Source organism: Kwoniella dendrophila, chromosome 3 (genome assembly GCF_036810415.1).
Source record: "Kwoniella dendrophila CBS 6074 chromosome 3, complete sequence".
Classification (NCBI taxonomy): Eukaryota; Fungi; Basidiomycota; class Tremellomycetes; order Tremellales; family Cryptococcaceae; genus Kwoniella; species Kwoniella dendrophila.
Window position 1 is genome coordinate 1,663,253 of NC_089478.1, and position 15,871 is coordinate 1,679,123.

Below are 15,871 nucleotides of genomic sequence, written 5' to 3' on the forward strand. Positions count from 1 at the left end.
CCTGGTTCGATAGAGCATGTCATAGATGAATTGAGTTTTTACTAGACGTCCTTTTGCTTTGTTATAGAATGCTCCGTCAACTTCGAAAGAAAGCGATATCAAGACTCATGCTAATAAGTACCGCTGAATCATCTAGCTCTTTGCTCTTTCGGTGGAAGCCACGTTGAATGCACGGGTTGCGAGTCCTTGTTGTCTCGCTGAGCCGGGCCGGGATCATATTCGGCCCGAATTACCGTACTAAAGATAGAGTTGGGTAGTGACGTTTAGAAGGGTATTTTCCCGCATTTTGCGCATCATGCATGATTGGAGAGTTTTTGTTTAAGGATGTATTGTATGGTACGGTGGGCGGGAGATAGAGCAATAGTGCACCAATCTAATCCACCGACGATACATAACTGTATGTAGAGGATCAAGTGGATATCATATATGGATTAAATTATTTTTTAATCGAAATTTTTCCTTTCTTCTATATTTCTATCAGAACGAAAAATAGATCGAATTTATATCTAATCTTTAATTTAACAAAGTATATATATAAACACAAGAATCCAAAATGACTATCACTCACGCTACCGGTAAGTCCTCGTTTTTCTATTATCGTGAAACCTCTTAGCAGCAATTTAGCTTTTAAACAGATGAATACTGTATATAAAGAAAGGCTTGGAGAGCGGCGGTTAAGTATAGGAGGGATAGGAGTACCCGATAGATCATTACCCATATATATATATATATATATATATATATATATTGTACCACTTGAGCATAAAGGAGGATCTCTTCTGTGATAATCGCGTGGACGATTACTTATGGATTAAATACTGATCAATGCATTATATCTTTTTTGGTTGTTTGATTATTTAGGTTACGCTATCAAAGATCCAAAGGATTACCTTGTAAGTTTTATAGTGCGGGTGTTGATAGGGTCCTGCCTGTTTATGAGGTCATTTCGATATCTTAAACTGATACCAGTGCCTTTGAACAGAACTTTGAACTGACAAAATACGAACTTGAACCTCTTGAAGATAACAGAGTCACAGTTGCTGTAGAATGTTGTGGTGTTTGTGGATCTGTAAGTTTCTGCTTATTCTATTTCATTATATTTCTGGGTTGGCCGTTTGAAAATACTAATTATTCCATTCATTGAACGATATATAGGATCACCACACAATTTCAGGTGGTTGGGGTCCATTCGAAACTAAATTCGTAGTTACTGGACATGAAGTTATTGGAAAAGTCGTTGAAGTTGGTTCAAAAGTAACTGAATTCCAAGTCGGTCAAAGAGTCGGTGTAGGTGCTCAAGTTGGTTGTTGTGGTGAATGTAAATCATGTAAAGGTCCTAATGGTTAGTCCTTCGTGTTTTCTTTTTTCATCCTCAAAATGCTTCAAAGAACGATCGTAGCTCATGACGGATTTTACTGTTTTTAGAACAATATTGTCAACAACCAGTACATGGTTACAACACCCTTTGTAAGTATCATAATCCGCAAGAATTACAACTTTTTGAAATACTCATACTGATACGTTTTCGCTTCAATAGGGTACGATGGTAAAGAACATCAAGGTGGTTACTCTACTCATGTCAGAGCTCAAGAAAGATTCGTCTTCCCAATTCCTGATGAACTTGAATCAACTGATGCCGCTTCAATGTAAGTCCCCTAGTTTGTACAGCCTTTCAATCTTGGAAAGGAACATCAGCTGATTGCATTACTTATGCGTTGCAGGCTCTGTGGTGGTCTTACCGTCTTTTCACCTCTTGTAAGAAACGGTGCTGGTCCAGGTAAAAAAGTTGGTGTTGTCGGTCTTGGTGGTCTGTAAGTTGATTCATGATATGTCGTTGTGGAGTAAGGCATAAAAAACTGATGAGTCATTTACTTACTTTTTGGTAATTCTTGATTGATAGTGGTCACTACGCCGTTTTATTCGGTACAGCTTTAGGAGCAGAAGTGACAGTGTTTTCAAGATCTGATGCTAAAAAAGAAGATGCTTTGAAAATGGGTGCTAAAAGATTTATAGCTACAACAGAAGGATTTGAAAAAGATTTGAAATTTGAGTTTGATCTAATTATAGTTACAGCATCATCATCAAAATTACCTATAAATGAATTACTATCAACGTTAGATGTTGAAAAGAAATTAGTTTTTGTTGGTATGCCAGAAGATGGATTATCAAATATTACTTCACAAGCTTTATCTGGTAATGCAGCAGCTTTAGCTTCATCACATTTAGGTAATAAACAAGAAGCTCAAAGAATGTTAAAATTAGCTGCTGATCAAAAAGTTAAACCTTGGGTAAATATCTTACCAATGAAAGAAGCTGCAAAAGCTATTAAAGCTGTTGAAGATAATACTGTTAGATATAGATCTGTTCTCATTCAAGATATTCAAGCTTAGACAATTCAGTTGGAACATCTAACATGCCTGTTCGTGACAAAGGGAAACTACACACCTAGTGAAATCACAGTTTGGCATAGGATCATGTAGATAAATAGTTAAAAAAATCAGTTTTCGTATAGCATGTATCAGTTATATAAATTGATCTTTATCCTCTTTGTTAGTGGATTGTTCTGTGCACAATTTCTAATCTCTTCGCCCACTTCTTACAATGATCATCAGGAACTTTTCTTCCCATGTGCTTTCTACGATTCTAGTTGATAGCATATACTCATAATATTTTGTATCTTTCGTTCCCGCTCTTCTCATGACTATCTATCTATTCGAGTGAGTTCCTTTTTAGGATTATGCTCTATTCTTCTCGAAGAGCCATTAATCTATCAAAACCTTCTTGACCTTCAATTCTCATTGTATCCCATTCTTTCTGATCTTCAGCTTTAAGTCTTTTGACGTAGAAATCGATCGATGGTTGATTCCACTATATGTTTTTAATGGCAAAAATTGAGATTTAAAAAAAAAAGTCAACTCCTCTTAACCATGAGATGCGTTTGCGTTGAAAAGAAATAGAAGGAATACAAAACTTACTTTTAATACTCTCCATTCAACTCTCTTACAACCTTTTTCAGAAGCTATATGACCCAATTCACCAAATAATCTCTTACCTAATCCTTGAGCTCTATATTCAGGTGAAACGTATAGATCTTCAAGCTAAAATGGAAGTAAGGTAGAGATTAATTGTCATTTCGGTATTCAGCATTTATAAGAAATTTAATATGATGGGCATGATGAGGAGAAAAATATGTTCAGTTTATTCTGCAAATTACTTACGTATAAACCTGGTGCACCAAGCCATGTTGAATAAGTGAAGAAATACTATTCGTGTAATAAGGTAGAGTGAAATCAACTCAGTCTTCTGAAATGTCTATCTGTAGTCAATGAAAAGTGGAGTTCTAAAGCTAGCTTACCAAAGCAAGTCCAACAGCTTTACCTTTACTTCCATCTTCATTAGATAATCTAGCTATCAAACATTTCGCATAACCTTTCTCAAAGATGTTTTCGATCATCTTTGTAGTATAAATATCATTTTATCAGTAATTGTCATTTCTAAGATTTTCCGGTTAACGCTATTCTGCAACTCACCATTTCGGGTGTAGCTACAACGGCATCGGGCTCTTTCTCATATACAGCCTACTCAGCGTGTCAGACCAAGAGGTTATCCGTCAGTACGAGGATAACCCCTTCGAGACTGACAGATAGCCTGATCGACAGAAAACTTGATACGTACCAAGTCGATGATCAGCTGTAAGAGTTCTGGCTATAAATGATAGCAGCAAGTTAGTCTCGCTGAGTCAGAAAATTTCATTTAGACTGCTTACCACATCCTCTTTGGTAGCTTGGGTGATTTTTATAGCTGGCATTTTTGTGGTTTTCTACTTTTTGGCGTGTGTTGGAACCTTGCTGTTCGTAAGTCTCTGATCTGATCTCAATATCTTGGACACTGTATGAACGAACAAAGACACAATAACACCTCAACATTTCAGATGTTCTTACTAATAAGTTACCGAGGATTACCTCCACTTACCACATTGTGCATTAGCCGATACGGACCGTGGAATTTAGTGACAGTGACAGTGAGAGTGACAGCTATCATCTGGGTATTACTGAAATTTCCATATTGAATATCACATTTGAACCCAACATTCATGAATGTAAACGTTAATCCCTCCGCAAAAGCTACAGACAAATGTGAGATGTCTTCACCCCCTTCATCAACTGATCCGAATCCCCATCTGGAAAATCAAGATAGTCTAGCAAATGGCAGTACCTCAAGCTCATTAATTCTTTTACCACCTTCCCCAACTACATCTTCATCATCTTTAACTTCGGATGAAACGGCATTTGATCATTTAGCATCTATCAACAATGTATCTCAAAATGATAACAATACTGGTCAGACATCTCAACCAAGTATACTGGGTTTGAGGGATTTGATGAAAATGCATAAAAATGAAAAAGCAAATAAGAAAGCTTTAGCTTTAGCATCTCAACAACAGAGAAATCCTTCAGTACCGATACCAAGATCAGCACAAACTTTCGATAACGGTATAGTTGAAATAATAGACGAATTACCTCCTTCTTATCCTGGTATAATAGGTTCAGGGCTCCACGAACAAGAAGTATTTGCAAAGCAAGTTATAATCAAAGGCTATAAGATTGTTGGTGGAAGTGATTGGAAAGATGTTGCTAGATTAGGTGCATATGTAGGTGAGTAGAGAAAGAAACTCAGTTCTGGAGGGGAAATGGAAGAGCGCAATCAAGCTGTAAAAGAAAATGGAATATTGACGAAAGATGATTTTCAACATGATAGTGTATGATATAGAGATTAGTCTAAGAAACGTAAGTTTATCTGCCTTAAGTATCTCTGTTGGACAAAAGGGAAGATCTTGGCTGATCACATTTTGAACCGCGGCTCATCATAGGGAGGTAACGTAGAAATCCTAAGACGATATACGGATTTCGTTAATCTCAGAAACCTATTGAAAGCCAAATATCCCGTAAGTAGAATATCTATTAAAGTTGTAAACGGAAACAAGTGGTCGCTAAAGGCTGGATCTTCCCTTTAGACGATGAAAGATGCTATACCTCAACTTCCAGGTAAAGCACACTTTTGTAAGTTTTATTCAAATACCTCTACAATGACTTCCTGTTCATTCCCTCTATCCTACATCTGCTTCTCCCTACTTCCTGCCTGCATCATCATCTCGGTTCTTCTCCTTCGCTCTCCCTTTTTTCGAACTACCGTCTCTTGCTATAGGCAATTCTTACTCATGACTACCTTCCTAATTGCGGAAGACGAGTCACTATCCTCGATTCTGGGTAACTCCAGACTAGCAGCGTTGATACTGATATTTCCTGCTTTGATGATATATAGCGAAATTTCAACCTGAATTTCTGGAACAGCGTCAACCTAGATTACAAAGGTTTTTGCGAGCTGTAATACTTCATCCTGAGATGGGTAAAGGCGGTAAAGGCTCCATCGTTGGCGATTGGGTAGTGGGTAAAGGTAAGCCAAATGAGGACATCCTCGATTTCTGAAAGTAGACCTTGATGCTGACATACTGTAACGCTGCTATTTCTTATCTGTTATATAGGGGGTTGATCTTTGCATTGAAACCTTGATCGTGAATTTCGGTCTACCTATTACTTCATGTCGACAAAATACGATGAAAGGTTATTGAATTGCTGCTTTATTATTTTTGTGATCAGATCATCAGGAAATTCTTTCGGTTGTAGAGTATATATACCTTTTGTATTTGTATTATTGTAAAACGATTAATGTATTCTGTCATGATTGTTTGATGCAGATGGTTCTGGTATCTCGCAAGCTTGTGCATCATCGACATAATGAGCGTTTTGACTGTCATTATTGGATGTTATCGTATGTATGCCTTGCTCAACGGTACTGTTAGACCAAAAGTTCCCATAATATGTACGAGTAGTAATGATATCTGATAGAAGTTTAAACACTCTGAATAAAGATAAGGTTATATTGATAGAATGGGAATTGTTATACCAAAAGCAAAGATGTTTGTTATATTATATCATGCATCAAAAATAGCATGATTCAAAAGCCTCTACCTTCCAAATAACCTTTAACTTCTTCTACCCAATGACCTTTAATTTGTAAATGATTATTTGTTGGTCTTACAGTAACTTTTGGTGAATGTGTGAATGGATCTATATGTAATTCCGCTAAATATGCTGTAAGTTGATTTTGTAGTGTCTATCGATATTATATCATAGCAAAAACAATTTATTAGCCCGATACCTCTCAAAAGAGATAACGTCTTCTTTTTTCTCTGTTTCTTGAAATAATCTTCATCATTGTCATAAAAATATTTATAAACTTACCCTTACATCACCCTAAAAATGGTAACAAGTGACAAGTGAGATTATCGAACATGAATTAGCTTGCTGAATACTTCATAGAACATAGATACTAAAAGAAACATAAAATGATATATTTAAAACTTACATCAACTTTTCTTATAATTGTAGTTATACTACCACCATTTCTAATTTTTAAGTAAACAGGTAATTTACCACCTTCACTTCTATTTACGTGAAACCAATTTTCTTTTGCAGCTTCACTTTGTTCAGAATTTATATTTGTTGAACTTGATGATGCTAATGATGAAGATGAAGATGGAAAGGATGCAGATGAAGTTGATGATGAAGAAGGAGAAGCATTTATAGATGATAAAGTTGTAGGTGGTAAAGGTGGTGGTGGCCTTTTACCACGAGTTGCTATTCTTGCTAAAGCTGAAATTGTTGATCGCATTTTTGAGTATTTTCGCGAAATATATAGGTACAGGTTTCTATCTATTGTTGAGTTCTGAATGATAATCTCTCTTCTATTCTATACAGTATTGCATATATAAATTATAGAGATTTTTGTCAATCTCTAAGCTCAATTTCAGCGAAAAAGACACCAGTTCAAGAAGGAATCGCTAAAGCTAGAAATTTGATCCCGCTCAAATCTCTCGGTTGACACGTGACTCGGCACAATATCAGTCTGACAGCTGCTGGCATGGTTATAACCTCTTTTCGGGTCTGCCATGTTATGCATCGATCCTACATATATTGGTATAATATATATATATTATATATATAATAATCTCATATTCATCACAATTTCATCATATTCTTTCTGTTCTTTTCTATAAACTTTATATATAATATATGTATTTTTGATTAAAAGGGGGAAGGAAGAAAGTACTAAAATTGACTAACGACTGGTGTTGTCCTCATCAAAATAATCATTTCTTATTGTGGAGATGATGAAAGAAAACATTAACATAGATACCCTTGAATAAGAGAAAATAGAACAAAAACGTTGAAAGAGATGAAGAAGAATCCTTATATACTGAGACTGAAAAATGAATTGAAATAATAGTAAAATAGTACAATTGTTAGAAAAAGAGATGGAAAGAAAAAAACACAGACTATCTAAAATGAACATCCTGTACGCTGACTTCTATGCGACATCTTCACCCAAATATGGTCACTGGATCTTGAATGACGTATGAAAGATAAGCGTGAAGGTAAAATTTGTATGCAAATGTATTGCGCTTGTAGCTTATTTGATGTAAAGCCTTTTTGGTTATATTGATTTTTTGATGGGAATATACTAATTGAACAAACATATTTTGCAGAGATAACCTTCTAGAAAGTTGAAACAGAGTACATGAATGGGGAATTTTTATCAAAACTTATGCGCATCGCCTTCATATTGACGTTTCTATCAGTCAAATGGATTACAATCAGCATCACGATGATAAAGCCAGATTCAAGATGGAACTTACGACTATTTGTGATTTTGTGAAGTTTCCAATTAAGCTTGTAATTCTCTTCTAGCAGTAACTGAACCTCTAACTTGACCAAACAATCTATAAACTTCTTCTTCAGCTCTGACGAAAGGTTGTTTCCAGAAACCATAGATTTCATTATCTAACAATTCAATAAAAGTAACCAATAATCCCCAAGGGTGAGGTCTTTGAACTAAAGTTCTTTCTAACAAAATTCTTGCGATTCTTTCTGGTATAGCTGAAGTTTGCTCGTTAGTTGGTTTTGATGATGTACCAAATAAGAATAACATTAAATGAATAAAGAATGATGTATGCGCTGATGGATATCTAAGTTGATCTGCAATTACACTGAGCATGTAATATTGACCTAGAAAAGGGAGGTAAAGACATCAATAACATAGTTCATGCTTAAACATAGATCATAACTCACCTTCTGCATCAAAAGCATGAACTAAACCAGTCAAAACACCAACTTCAGGAGCTTTGGCATCGAAATCGACTACACCAGTTTGTTGGAATCTTCTTTGTACAGCAGTTGTACCTAAATAAAATACAGTAGCATGTAATAAAGTATGGTTCCATGTAACATTGGCATTATTATTACCATCTTGATTTTGGTGGTTATTGTTGATTAAAGATTTTACTGCTATTCTATTTTTCAACTCATTTACGATTGAAGGTAAATGTGGAATACCTGATCTAACATATTGATCAATTGCTGACTTGACGTTACCGTCTGTCAAAGCACCAATATAATCTGATCTAACAGTCGGGAATCTTTGCATTTCTGGAATTAGTTGATCTAACCTTTTATATGGATCGGGTAAAGGTGATTCAGTTGATGGGAAAGCAGATAAAATGATATTTCTCATTTGAACACAATGTGGTGGTATTGCTGTTGATAATGTATGGTAGAATTCAACTAAGAATTCAGGGAAATCGTGCATCAAGATAACCAATAATTTTATTGTAGCTTTGAAAATGGATCTTGACGATGGTGTCATTTGATCATTTGATTGTAAGAATGGTGATAAAAATCTTAATAACCACATAACGCATCTGTGATATTCTGGCCATCCATCATCTCTTGCAGTTTGAAGTAATTTAGGCATGAATAATCTATGAGATACAATCGAGATCCAGCCAAATGCGAATCTGGGTGCATATGTAGGTTGAGTGATACCGAGATTGTTGGCGAAATGTTTCAGGCATCCAAGATATGTTTCGGGTAGATTGTATTCGATTGATTGTAATTCACTTAACATACTAGTGAAGAATCTTGCCCAAGGCCTTTGGTTGAAACCGTCTCCCATTTCAAGTTGTTTCTGAACAAGAGAATAAGACATGATAGTGATGATCTTGTTATAGTAGTAAACGGTTCTTGATACACTGCTTGTTCCACTCTTATCGCCGTAGTTCTTAACGATGAGTACGATCAATTTAGCTAAAGCATCGGTACCATAGAAGAGACCTTGTTGAAGTTTAGCGGTATCCAATTCGACAGCAGTATTGATAGCTGTTCGATAGAAGGCAGAGGAAACATCTTCGCCATTAAGAATACCTTCCTTTTGGAGATAAGTGATATATGGCACAAAGGCAACTTCGGCGTTTTTGCTGGTACTGAATACTCGTACCCATTCGAGGAAATAGTGTGATAATCTTTCTTGTAGTTTACCATCGATTCCCGGTTTGGCATCTGGTGTAGGGACAGCAGGGGACTTGATTGGACCACCTCGAAGTTCTTCGAGAAGAGCATCAGCAGTTGGTGTAACTCGACCAATCTCTTGGGCTTTGAGTAAAGCAGCTAAACTGTTGGCAAAGCCATTTCTAGGTATGAAAGCGTTTTCCGAGATGGAACACTCCCTGATGAGCTGAGCAACAAAGTCGATAACCTCCTGAGCGTATGATCGAACGATGAGTTGAGCAAGGGCGGCATCAAGTTCGTGTACGTTAATGGATTGAGCTCGAATGAGGGTGACAGTAACAGGCACGTTGAATTTTCGCTAAGAGTACAGTCAGTCATACTAGCATAGGGTCATGAACACAACAAAACTTACAGGATCTTCAGCATACACCAACCATTGTTTGACCTCCCTACTGACTTTAGGTGACAAATCGCATAACTGCTGAAGCAAGTAAACGTAAACTTCCCTCGACAATTGAGCATTTGATCTGTAAAGAAGTTGAACTACTTTTTGAGCGATAGTCAAAGTAGTTGAATCTCTGTGAACAGATTGATTGGCAATGATGACTATTCCTCTGATCAAACCTCTAATTTCATGCTCAGCAGGAAGAGCAGAAATGTTGGAAATAGGGGTTTGCGCAAGCAATTTTTCGATTTCCGAAGCGAGTTCATGGAATTTATCAACGCTAGTTTGAGGTGGAAGAGCTTGAGGAGAAGCGACAGATTCGGATCTCTCGATGCTATTTTGGTTGAATACTCTAGGTGATGGTCCACGTTTGATATCAGAAGGCACTAAACCATCATTCAAGTTGAGATCTCTATATTGAGCTACAAGGTAATCTCCGTTGGTTGGTGGAGTAGGGTGACTGATCATTCTCGTAGGTTCACCGAAATCTTCGTATACTCTGAACTGTTGAGAGGTGAGACCACCTGGTCGAAGTTTGAGAGGGTCAGGAAGGGCATTGTGAGAAAGTGAGAAACCGAATGAAGCACCATCCCAGAATGGAGTTTGAGATCGAAGGTTTTGATGAGCCTTTCTAGCGGCATATTGCGGAGCCAAGTTGACATCGATATCTTTGGCAGCTTTCTCCATAGCCGCCTTTTTGAGGACTGAACAAGCTACTTCCAGATTTTGGTTGACCACACCAGCAATCATAGCATCTGGCATGGAGTCATCGGTGTAACCATTCTGCTCCAACATCTGCTTGATATTAGCGATCATACTTGTTCTAAGAGGTTCTTTACAGGTCACCAGAGCCAAACTACCAGCAAGGTTTTGTACCATCATATGGGCAGCTTGACGCATCTTGACAGCATCACCTTCCATACCAAAGTCCTTTTGAATGAGATCCCGAGAAGAGATACCGGCGATAGTAACAGATCTTTCAATGACTGGACCGATGATTTCTCGTATAGCTCGATCGATAGAATGGTGAACAATTCGTTTGAGGGTAGGGGCGGTGAAGATGGGATAATCTTGGTTGAATACAAGATATTGAGGTAATTGAGCGATCAGCTCATCAACTCTTCTAGTCATGGCATCTTGAGCAGCTTGAGCGGCAGCTTCCGTTTGAAGTTGTTGCATTCTAGCGTAAGCTTCGTTACCAGGCAATTCTGCAAATCTCTGACCACCATTCATCATCTCGCTAGTAGCCCGTTGTAACTCCAGATCAAGTCGGTTAGGTAGTTCGTCTTGGGGTGGTGGAGGAGGAACATGTAGTCGAAGCTGGTTGGAAGGTTCTATAGATTCCAATTCTACACCAAGTTTACTGAATAAAACTTCTATTTCAAATTTAAGGTTCAGACGAAGTTCAGCAAAGTGGTAGAATTCGGCAAGCAGTCGAAGAATAGCCATAAGCCAGGGGTTGGGAGTATGGAAGACAACCGAATCTTTACAGGAGAGAATCAGGTTACAGACAAAAGGAATAGCAACGATTAATCGCTTGGTATCGAAACCTTGAATTAAGATATCTTTGACTGATAGTTCTCTAAGCTTTATGGGCTTGTTACGAGCGAGTGTGATTTTTCCTAACCAACTAGCAACTGTCTTGAGTGTTGTTCTTTCAGATGCTGAATTCATAGTAGCTTCAGAGTTGAGTAAATCTCTCGCTTTTCGGTATGTTTCCCAAAGTACGTGCTTCTCGAAAACGGGTGAGTGGAGGGCTTCGAGGATCTGCATGTAGATTTCATGTCTGTTCATCTCAAGACTGACTCGTACATCGATGAAATAGTGAGCGAACCATCGGGAGTATTGGTTTTCGAAAATGGCGGTGAGTTCTTGAGCTTTAGATTCGTAATTACTGGGTGCGATTTGGTTGATAATAAACATGAAAGCGTCCTTCTTTCTTGATTCAGGTTCTCTAAATTCGTCATCTCCCTCTTCAATCAAAATAGGTAGTCTAAGTGCGGGGAAAGCAAGTTTGACTCCTCCTTGCATATCTAACTCTTCTCGCTCTACAAGTGCTTGGTGGATATCATTGATGAGCACCGGATGAGATTCGTGAAGTGCTGGAATTTCGAGAAGAGATCGACATAAACCCGGGAAATCGACCAAAGAGTTTCGTAATATACTCAAAGCATTGATACCGAATTGATAGAGAGCTTCATTGGGTGGAGTTTTACAAGCATCGAGAACGTATCGGGTAGCGACAAAAGCAGATGTATCCTTGACAAGTCGGTAATCGATGATAGCACCGAACAATAGACCAGTCATGGTGAGCTCTTTTGGTGGATATGTCTTCATGAATTTGTATTCGTCGAAGAGAGAATGTAGAGCGTGGGCGAAAGTATCTTGATCTGTTGGATCATCAGACTTCTGACATCGTTTGAGTTCGTCGATAACATCGTCTAATTTCAATTGACCACCGTACATTTGTTGATACATTTCATCCACCTTTTCGACGATTTCTTTGGGATATCGAGCTTCCGAGAATCCTTGTTCAGCCTTACTGCCGGGTCTGAGATTGAGGAGTCGAGGATTGAGGATAAGAATGTCTGTTCGAAGGTGTTTGAATCTAGCTACATCCTCTCTTGAAAGATTAGGTGCGTTTCGGACAACACGGATGAATATCGAGTAGACAGTGATACCGAGAGTATAAAGCAAGGGACCAGCAGAATCTGGAGCATGTTGATGATCTATTTCCAATCGGATCTTGTGTTCTACGAAGTCAAAGATAGCTTCTAAGAATTCTTCTCCCTTTACTTCGATACCAGCGGCTAACCATTTTTCAAGGTTTAACAAGTCTTTATTTGATGCAAGAGCAGCGACGTCGAGGGTGAAATGGAGATTTTCAGAAGCGAGCAATTTGTCAAGAATCTACGGGAAGGTTAGCTGAGTGCACTTGACTGTTAGATGCAGGACTTACCTTAAGCTCTGTAGCTATTTCTACGATCCTTCCAAGATTATTCTCATCTTCACCATAGAATTCTAATAGGACGGAAAGCAATCCTTCGGGACTTGATTGCCACATCTGGTGGAATACCAAGGCTGAAGAAGTCATGGCATTTGCAGCGGAGGAAAGGTATACCGCGAGCAGTCGAGTGTGCATATTGGCGACAGATGGAGGAAGAGGTTTCTGCATATCAGCTTTGTCACCATATTTAAGACTTACAGGTAGTTTTTCCAAGGCAAGCAATACCAATTCTGGAGCTAGTTTAGCTGCACTTTCCAACATATCTGTAGCTCTTCTTCCTATATCAGCTCTTTCTTCCCTTTCTCTCTCTGATGGATGATCCGTTTCTGCGAGACCACAAGCATTAACGAGAACTTGTATTAAGCCTAAAGTATTCCATAAACCGGCTCCTTGAAGATCATTAGCTTGTTGTCTGGCGACTTTACTCAATTGTGTGTCTGAGGTTGGAGGATCGACTATACGAGCGTAAGATTGAGGTGAAGGAGCCGTAGGCATGGTGAATATCGGCATAGCGTCGGGAGGTAGAATTGTAAGAAGAGAAAGGACTGAAAGAAGGGATGACATGTTTTCCCATGTGGGCGAATCTAAGGAAGCTGGCAGCAAGCCAGCGAGAGGAGGTATGGGTATTTGAGGTGGGACGTAGATGAGGCAGATGATAAGAGGAATAGAAGTTTGGTATGCTGCAACAGTGAGTGGTGAATCGAATGATCGTACAACGTCTGGCCATGATATAGAGGTCTAGAGAGAATGTCAGCATGTCAGGAATAATCGGGCCAGATCGGTTCGAAAACTTACGATTCCTGACATTCCTTTGATGACCCCATGTAAATCCACTACCCTACCCATTCTTAATCCCTCACACAAACCATGTATGACATGGCATGCTTCTTCCGTAACCTGCTTGTGCTGCTCTTCTGGTGACAGCCCTTCAAGAAGGTAAGGACCCCACCATCTTCCTACAACTGCTTCTACTGTTCCTTCATCTTGTGTAAGGTTATCACCTAATTCAAACAAGACATCTTCAAGAGGAATGGTACCTGGAGATCTTGGTGGTCCACCAGGTGATAATGCTGAGAGGGTTTGAAGGATGATAGCGGGAGAGGAGAACTTGACTGTAAGCGAACCAAGGAGAGTTTGACGTTGCATGGAATTGAGAGGTGAAGAATGAGGTGAAGTAGGATTTGTCGGAGTTGCTGGTCTAGAAGTTATACCACCATTATTTGAGGAAGAAGAAGCTTGAGATCTAGGGAATAAAGCTAAAATCAAGGTTCTAGCTTCTTGTAGAGTTAAATCATCTGTATAAGGTTCTTTTCCTGGAATAGTATTCATTGTCCAAAATGGTACACCAGGTGATCTAAGTAATTCCATTGTGGGTTGGAAAATTTGTGATAATATAGCATGGAAAACTGCGAATGATGCGTGAGATGGAGGGAAAACATGAGGTGATGCTAATGTATATGCTGATAATGAGAATAATAATGCTGGTGGTAAATTGAATAATCTTAATGATGGTAATGGTAATGGTGTTGATTGTGCAGGTGATAACATGATAAATGAGAAATGTGGTGCTAATTGGACATCTCTAGCTGCTCTAATAGCTTCTGTGACTAATAATCGCCAAACTAAAGCTGCTTGACCTGTTGTGGGTATTTGTGGAGGAGGTGCAGCGGGATCGTCTTTGTATTGTTGTGAATGTTGTATAAGAGTTTGAAGGATTGGGTTAGCTACTGCAATTGCTCTTCGTAAGAAGTGGTGATACATCTCAGGTCCATTGGAGGAAGCAAGCTATAATGAATTATGGTCAGCATATGGAGTAGGGTTTCGAAAGGTAGATGTTTGACTTACAGTTCTGATCTCATTAGACATTTTATCAAAATTGTCTTCCGTGAACGTAGTTAACAAGAAAACGATTTGAGCTCTAATGATAACAGCTGGACCACCTTGACCGTCTCTTCTCCCTCCTCCTCCTCCACTACTACCTCCTGAAGCAGCATTATTTCCTCCAGAATTGATACCTGAATTTGATAAAGTTCCATTTGCATCATTAATTGGTGAATGTACTACTCCAACATTACCACCACCGAAACCCGGCGGTGGACCGGTCCTATTGACCCCACCTCCCAGTCCGGGAGGAGGGATTGACATGGGCGAAATGTCACTCTCTGACAAGATATTGTAGGTGACCGTAGAGGAAAAGTCGTAATTTTTAGATGTTCATCCCCGCCCGATATGATCAAGGGAAGGAAGGAACACGTCACAAGCTGAGTTGTAGGAGGTTGATCACAGATATAGGTGATTCTTTCGCGATCAGTGGATGAGAGTTGAAAATGTAAGGATATTGATGGGATGAGACGCTGACTGGTAGATAGGTATATGTCTTTGTGGTAATAATTAAGGATATTAGTGATATATAATTAAAGGTTGACTTATAAAACACTTGAACAAGCGAGTGTAGCAACAACTTCTGGCATCCCAAAAGCATGGCGAGTTGCGCACCATACAACCGGGATTATAATTTAATGCCGATGATAGAGAAACCCCTTGAAATGGAAGTGGCAGTTGTATCGTACTTGGTAAAACCCCTTAAATCGCACCTTGACCCTACGTCATCTTTAACCGTGCACATGAGTTACCAAGAATGATATCCTCGTACCTGCAGTAGAGTAATTATAACTATTCATCGAGCATGGACCATCAAAACAGGCTGGTAAGACAAGATTGTGCATACTGGCTGTAAATACATGATAACGACAGAAGAAGCAGGGTTGAAGCATAAATTCATTGAAACCTAGATTAGTCTTCGCCTATGTTATATGTGATCTTCTGGTTTAACTGAGTCCGCGATAGATCTGTCCTTGTAACGACTCCATCGACCTTAATGATCCATTGTGTCTCTCTGCAAATGAGCAATACTCATTTCTATCATCCTATATCTGATCAACACCAATATGATATGGTACACAAATAGTATGACTTCCTAAATCATCACGTTTTACACAAGCTCTATTGTAAACC

The 15,871-nt window shown here is 38.7% G+C and overlaps 5 protein-coding genes across 5 annotated transcripts; 2 read left to right on the top strand and 3 right to left on the bottom strand.

Moving 5' to 3' along the window:
- Positions 1–553: 553 nt before the first annotated feature.
- Positions 554–2,390, top strand: L201_002910 (uncharacterized protein; the record flags this gene model as incomplete). Its single annotated transcript, XM_066218674.1, has 8 exons — positions 554–575; positions 862–893; positions 983–1,069; positions 1,156–1,342; positions 1,426–1,467; positions 1,538–1,646; positions 1,722–1,811; positions 1,901–2,390. The coding sequence occupies 8 exons, from the start codon at positions 554–556 to the stop codon at positions 2,388–2,390; spliced, it is 1,059 nt and encodes a 352-aa protein (XP_066074771.1).
- A 352-nt stretch (positions 2,391–2,742) lies between these two features.
- L201_002911 (uncharacterized protein) lies at positions 2,743–3,808 on the bottom strand (the record flags this gene model as incomplete). The annotated part of the gene is made up of 7 exons (XM_066218675.1): positions 2,743–2,868; positions 2,976–3,098; positions 3,219–3,263; positions 3,356–3,454; positions 3,531–3,578; positions 3,676–3,705; positions 3,767–3,808. The coding sequence occupies 7 exons, from the start codon at positions 3,806–3,808 to the stop codon at positions 2,743–2,745; spliced, it is 513 nt and encodes a 170-aa protein (XP_066074772.1).
- A 333-nt stretch (positions 3,809–4,141) lies between these two features.
- On the top strand, positions 4,142–5,486 carry L201_002912 (uncharacterized protein; the record flags this gene model as incomplete). The annotated part of the gene is made up of 5 exons (XM_066218676.1): positions 4,142–4,655; positions 4,759–4,787; positions 4,871–4,945; positions 5,015–5,060; positions 5,323–5,486. 5 exons carry the CDS (start codon positions 4,142–4,144, stop codon positions 5,484–5,486), a joined length of 828 nt encoding a protein of 275 aa, XP_066074773.1.
- Positions 5,487–6,015: 529 nt separating this feature from the next.
- On the bottom strand, positions 6,016–6,732 carry L201_002913 (uncharacterized protein; the record flags this gene model as incomplete). Its single annotated transcript, XM_066218677.1, has 3 exons — positions 6,016–6,174; positions 6,303–6,314; positions 6,427–6,732. The coding sequence occupies 3 exons, from the start codon at positions 6,730–6,732 to the stop codon at positions 6,016–6,018; spliced, it is 477 nt and encodes a 158-aa protein (XP_066074774.1).
- A 1,053-nt stretch (positions 6,733–7,785) lies between these two features.
- Positions 7,786–15,001, bottom strand: L201_002914 (uncharacterized protein; the record flags this gene model as incomplete). Its single annotated transcript, XM_066218678.1, has 6 exons — positions 7,786–8,126; positions 8,190–9,762; positions 9,817–12,759; positions 12,809–13,594; positions 13,652–14,641; positions 14,702–15,001. 6 exons carry the CDS (start codon positions 14,999–15,001, stop codon positions 7,786–7,788), a joined length of 6,933 nt encoding a protein of 2,310 aa, XP_066074775.1.
- Positions 15,002–15,871: the final 870 nt, after the last annotated feature.